The 6,014-nt window shown below is 46.2% G+C and overlaps 1 protein-coding gene across 2 annotated transcripts in view; it reads left to right on the forward strand.

The window, feature by feature from the left end:
- LOC117410055 (palmitoyltransferase ZDHHC5-like) overlaps positions 1-4,814 on the forward strand; it is a 23,733-nt gene extending 18,919 nt beyond the window's left edge. The window contains exons 10-11 of one of the 2 annotated variants that reach the window (XM_059020987.1): positions 282-1,156; positions 4,359-4,814. In XM_059020987.1, coding sequence (XP_058876970.1) covers positions 282-1,156; positions 4,359-4,605 — 1,122 coding nt within the window. In that variant the 3' untranslated portion in view covers positions 4,606-4,814. Of the gene's footprint in view, positions 1-281; positions 1,174-4,358 lie in introns of both variants that reach the window. The other variant, XM_059020988.1, reaches the window with a different exon arrangement.
- Positions 4,815-6,014: the final 1,200 nt, after the last annotated feature.

Consider the following 6,014-nt stretch of genomic DNA (forward strand, 5'->3'; position numbering starts at 1 on the left):
ACCCACGACCCTCCGGTCAAGAGCCCAGAGCCCTAACCACTACTCCACACTGCTGCCTGTATGTCTGTCTATCAGTCTGTCTGGCTGTCTGCCTATGTTTGTGTCTGACTGTCTGTCAATCTCTCTGTCTGACTGTGTATCTGTCTATCAATCTGTCTGTCTATCTATCAATCTGTAAATCAATCTTTCTGTCTATCTGTGTCTTTTAATCTATACTCGTATATATTATCAATCTATTTCTAATTCTGTGATTTGTTTTCCTCCTCTTCTCTCAATCTCAGATGAGCCGCGGGGACAGCCTCAGAGAACCCCCCTCCCTCCTGGAAAGCAGCCAGCAGACCAGTTACCACTCGGAGCCCAGCCTGGACGGACTGAGCGGCCCCCAGCCTGTGCACGAAGCTGGGGGCCGCCTGTCGGGGGGCTCCCTCTCCTCCAGCCTGCGCTCCGCTCACACCCACCCCCTGGGCGGGGGGCCCAGCTTCGACGGCGGGGCTCTGACCTCCGTCCGCTCCGAGGGAACCACCTCCACCAGCTACAAGAGCCTGGCCAACCAGACTCCGCGCAACGGCAGCCTGTCGTACGACAGCCTCCCCACCCCCTCGGAGAGCCCCGAGTTCGAGTCGGCCGCCCCCGAGCCCCCCCCCGGCCCGGGCTACAGCTCCCCCTTCCTCTCCGCCCAGATCGCCCAGCAGAGAGAGGCCGAGCTGCAGCACTGCAAACCCGGCTTCTCTCTCCCCTCTCACAGGGACGGGCTGCGCAGGACTCCGTCCTCGAGGGGCTACGAGATCGAGGAGAGGGACAGGCTGCTGTCCGGTCCCCACCCGCACCAGAGGGCCCCCCCTCCCAGGTTCGGACGACCCGTCCCGCTCTCCTCCTCCCCCCCCGGCGGAGAGGGCGGGCCTCCCCATCACCACCCCCCCCAGCAGCAGCAGCATTCAATGAGGGCCAGGTCTCTGGGTTCCCCCGAGAAAGGTTACCACCATCCCTCCCAGTTCCACCCCCACCTGCACCAGTACCCGCCCCCCCACGGCGCACTGGGCAAGTCCACGTCCTACACCAGCGGGCCGGGGGCTCCCGCGATGAGGGAGGGGGGCGTGGAGTTCCAGCAGCGTCACCACGGCTACCCCTCCTTCAGCAATCTGATCCACGCTCCCAAGTGAGTAGAGACTGCGTGTGAGTGCCACTTTACTTTCCTTCCTTCCTTCCTTTCACTGCGCGTTTTACTGTTCCTTTTCAGCCTGCTTCTGCAGTCGCTAACCAGCTTCAAGTTTCACACGAATCAGTAAAGCACACTGGTCCTACTTCGCTTGTAAGCCTTGTGGAGCCTGGGTCTTGTAACAGGGCTGGCAATCAGGCTCCTATCCCACAGCAGCGTCACCCAGTCCAGGTTTTAGTACCAGCTTGATCAGCCCCCAGTGTGTCTAGCTAACAAGCTCAGGTGTGTCTTATTATTAAACTCCTAGTGAAACCAGGACTGGATCACACTGCTGTGCAGCGGGAGTCTGATTCCCATCCCTGCAGTTTAATATCACTAGACTGGACTGGACTGGAATTACATTGTAACTGCAGTTTAATATCACTAGACTAGACTGGAATTACATTGTAACTGCAGTTTAATATCACTAGACTGGACTGGAATTACATTGTAACTGCAGTTTAATATCACTAGACTAGACTGGAATTACATTGTAACTGCAGTTTAATATCACTAGACTGGACTGGAATTACATTGTAACTGCAGTTTAATATCACTAGACTAGACTGGACTGGAATTACATTGTAACTGCAGTTTAATATCACTAGACTGGACTGGAATTACATTGTAACTGCAGTTTAATATCACTAGACTGGACTGGAATTACATTGTAACTGCAGTTTAATATCACTAGACTGGACTGGAATTACATTATAACTGCAGTTTAATATCACTAGACTGGACTGGAATTACATTGTAACTGCAGTTTAATATCACTAGACTGGACTGGAATTACATTGTAACTGCAGTTTAATATCACTAGACTAGACTGGACTGGAATTACATTGTAACTGCAGTTTAATATCACTAGACTGGACTGGAATTACATTGTAACTGCAGTTTAATATCACTAGACTGGACTGGACTGGAATTACATTGTAACTGCAGTTTAATACCACTAGAGTGGACTGGAATTACATTGTAACTGCAGTTTAATATCACTAGACTGGACTGGAATTACATTGTAACTGCAGTTTAATATCACTAGACTAGACTGGACTGGAATTACATTGTAACTGCAGTTTAATATCACTAGACTGGACTGGAATTACATTGTAACTGCAGTTTAATATCACTAGACTGGACTGGACTGGAATTACATTGTAACTGCAGTTTAATATCACTAGACTGGACTGGAATTACATTGTAACTGCAGTTTAATATCACTAGACTGGACTCCAGTCTGGTTGACCGTGTCTCTTACATCAGTTAGCATGTCCGGTCGATTTGCAGGAGAGTGTATATATTGAACGGTTATTGATTTTATAATCAATGCAGCAGCCAGGACCAGATTCCAAGCTCTCGACAGTTCAGTGTTTTCAATGCCAGATGAACTGTTGATCAAATCAAACCCCCTCTTCTTGTCTCACAGTCCCCGTCCCCTATTTGTAGTGTTATTAACCCTTTGCGGTCCTATTTCGGATCAGGTCCGACATTACAATCTTTCCTTTCCCGGTCCGATGTCGGACCCTGTCCCACATCATCAAAAAGACGTCAAGCACGTCTCTCTAATCGTTTTTTCTCCGGAAAAAGCAGAGAAAAGCTTTCAATGGCTGAGAGAAGCCGAAAAAAAGAGGCGGATCAGATCAATACGCATCGTCCCGTCACCACGGACATAAACGAGATGGCTGCTTCTGCATCCAGCGCTCAAAGAACATCACGGACGTGTGCAGAGCTTTGAGACGCTCCAGTAATAAAATAACGAGTCGGATCGCGTTATCGAGGAGTTTGGTGATAAATCGAGTGATCAGGAGATGATTGATCGGTACACGCGACGATGGAGAGAGATCTGATAAATACAGAGAACAAGGAGCGGGGCTGGAGAGGCAGAGAGTCCTGTTGATATGCAGAGACTTTCAAACCTGTTTTACTGGGAATTAAATTACTTTTAAACAGCGTGTGTGAAATAAACAGGACCCCGACGCGCCTGACAGCTGTTGAAGGGTGTTTTGTTTGCTAGCCTCTGCCTCGCTGATCTGTCACTGAACTAACTGAACTGTTTCATCTTCCTTTCTGTTCTCTATTTTCACTGACCCTTTCTGACTGTGTGTGTGTTTTTTACATTCGCGGGTTAGAAAGACCCAAAGGAAATCAATGAATGAATGAATGAGGTCTGAAATCAATAACTCCCATTCTTATATTATTATTATTATTATTATTATTATTATTATTATTAATGAGTCCTTCAGCAGATGCTTTTATCCAAAGCAACTTCCAGAGACTAGGGGGGTGAACTCTGCATCATCAACAACTGCTGCTGCTGCTGCAGAGTCACTTCCAGGAGCTCGTTTGTTTGACGTCTCATCCTGAAGGACGGAGCACAAGGAGGTTCAGTGACTTGCTCAGGGTCACACACACACACAGGGAGTCAGTGGCTGCTGCAGAGTCACTTCCAATAGGAGCTTGTTTGTTTGACGTCTCATCCTGAAGGACGGAGCACAAGGAGGTTCAGTGACTTGCTCAGGGTCACACACACACACAGGGAGTCAGTGGCTGCTGCAGAGTCACTTCCAATAGGAGCTCGTTTTGTCTTTGATCTGAATTTAAGTTTATTTTAGTATTCGTAAATTAAGGACTAATCGAGTATTTTGTAGTTATGGATGATACACTGAAGACGCTGAGAGACTTCTAGTGGAAACGTTTGCCATTGAATTTACACTGAAGACGCTGAGAAAGACTTCTAGTGGAAACGTTTGCCATTGAATTTACACTGAAGACGCTGAGAAAGACTTCTAGTGGAAACGTTTGCCATTGAATTTAAACCGAAGACGCTGAGAGACTTCTAGTGGAAACGTTTTATCCCAGGCTACTCACACAGGAGTCACAGGGAAGCACAGACAGGGTTACAATGCAAGCTTCATATTTAAACACAGTGCAGTTTACAGACAGTGCTGATAATAATAACACTCCTAGAATACAATATGAACCAGGAGGCAACAAGTTAGGATCACAGCGAGTTAGATCTACAGTGACAGATTAGCAGTGCAATAGTGCAAGGATAGCGCATCAGCTGAGGATCCAGTGACGAGGTGATGAGGTCAGGAGAGTCCAGTGCAGAGCAGGAGGGGTTTTTGACTGTCTCTCGTTCTTTCTTTCCCTCCAGGGACGAGGTCCAGATGAAATCCAACAGCCGGACTAATGGACAGCCTCGACCACATCCCTTCTCCAGTTACCCTCCCAGTCACAGCTCCCAGCACTCCAGCAACAGCAGCACTGGCCCCGCCTCTCCCTCTGCCCTGCCCCTCCCCCCGCCCAGTCACAGCGCTCCCCTCAGCCCCGCCTCCAGGGGAGGGGGAGGAGTCAAGAAGGTGTCAGGAGTGGGCGGGACTACCTACGAGATTTCAGTGTGAGACACACAGACACCAAAAAAAAAAAGACTTGCTCGCGTCTTCCCACGACTTGAGAGATTGGAGGAACTCTGGTTTTTTTTTTTTTTTTTAAGGTCGTGTCTCAAAGGACATCCAACGCAATTTCCCAAGACTTACCTCGGGAGAGATCAAGAATGACAAGGAGTTGGGAGTTTAAAAAAGAAAGACTCGATACTTTTGAGATGTGTCTTTATAAAAGGACGTTCAAATTTGCAAGACTTTCGAGGCAGACAGACTCTCGTGAAATCAGCGACCCAGGATTGTAACGTCACAGAGATCGAGAGCACAGCCCTGTCCCTCGCCACGTGCTGCCCGCGTCTCGCCAGGCCCGCTCGGAACCCGGGTGCAGCGAACGCTGAGGTCTGGCTCCCAGCGTCCCACGCTGTCCACCGTGTCCCTACGAGAGACCGGACGAATGAAGCTGCCATTTCTGCAAGCGGGCGAGGAAACCAAACTCTCTCTCTCTCTCTCTCTCTCTCTCTCTCTCATTGGCGCTCGTTTTCAGTTCCTTCTGGGAGAGATTCAAAAATATTTTTTTTTGTTTCAACTCTGTGCAGCTCCATTGCAGACAAAGGACTTCCGTATTAGCAGAAAGCAAGGCGATGGATTTTGTGCTGAAAAAACTCTTCAAACACACATATACACACAGAAAGACTGAAAAAAATCAATTACAAATAAAACCAGACCGGTATTTTACTGTCATGTAAAAAAATAAATAAAAATTATATATATATATATATATATATATATATATATATATATATATATATATATATATATATATATATATAAATAAATCCAGGTAAATTCCGACTTGACAAATCAAAATCGGGGCCGTGGAGATCAGCCAATCAGGATACAGTTTTGTGTTTTTTGTTTTTTTTTAAAACTGTGTTCTGAAATGACAATAAATATATATATATATATATATATAAATATATATATATATATATATATATATAGATATTACACTTTTAAAATGTTTTAATGTGCTGCAAATGGGTTACTGAACAATATGGACCGGATATGAAAAGCGAAAAAAAACTCACAAACTGATGAACATCAGAAGAAAAATATCTACTGAATGCGATTGTGTGTTAAAATAATATCAGTTATTATTATTATTTTTTAATTCTATGAACAGGGCAAAGAAAGAACGGTGTCTTTAGACTGTGAGAAGCGAGGGAGGGGACGGGGAAGGCTTGTAAATATACAATTCCTGAGTCACAATATCACTTCGGTCGATTACCTTTCTTTTTTTTAATCCTAAGGCCCTCCCTCGTGATTTCGGAGCGTCAGGGTGTCTGGTTTCCCTCCCTATTGTAAACATTAAATGGACTCTAATCACTGTAATCATTTTAATAATAATAATAATAATAATAATAACGCAT

Source organism: Acipenser ruthenus, unplaced genomic scaffold (genome assembly GCF_902713425.1).
Source record: "Acipenser ruthenus unplaced genomic scaffold, fAciRut3.2 maternal haplotype, whole genome shotgun sequence".
Classification (NCBI taxonomy): domain Eukaryota; kingdom Metazoa; phylum Chordata; class Actinopteri; order Acipenseriformes; family Acipenseridae; genus Acipenser; species Acipenser ruthenus.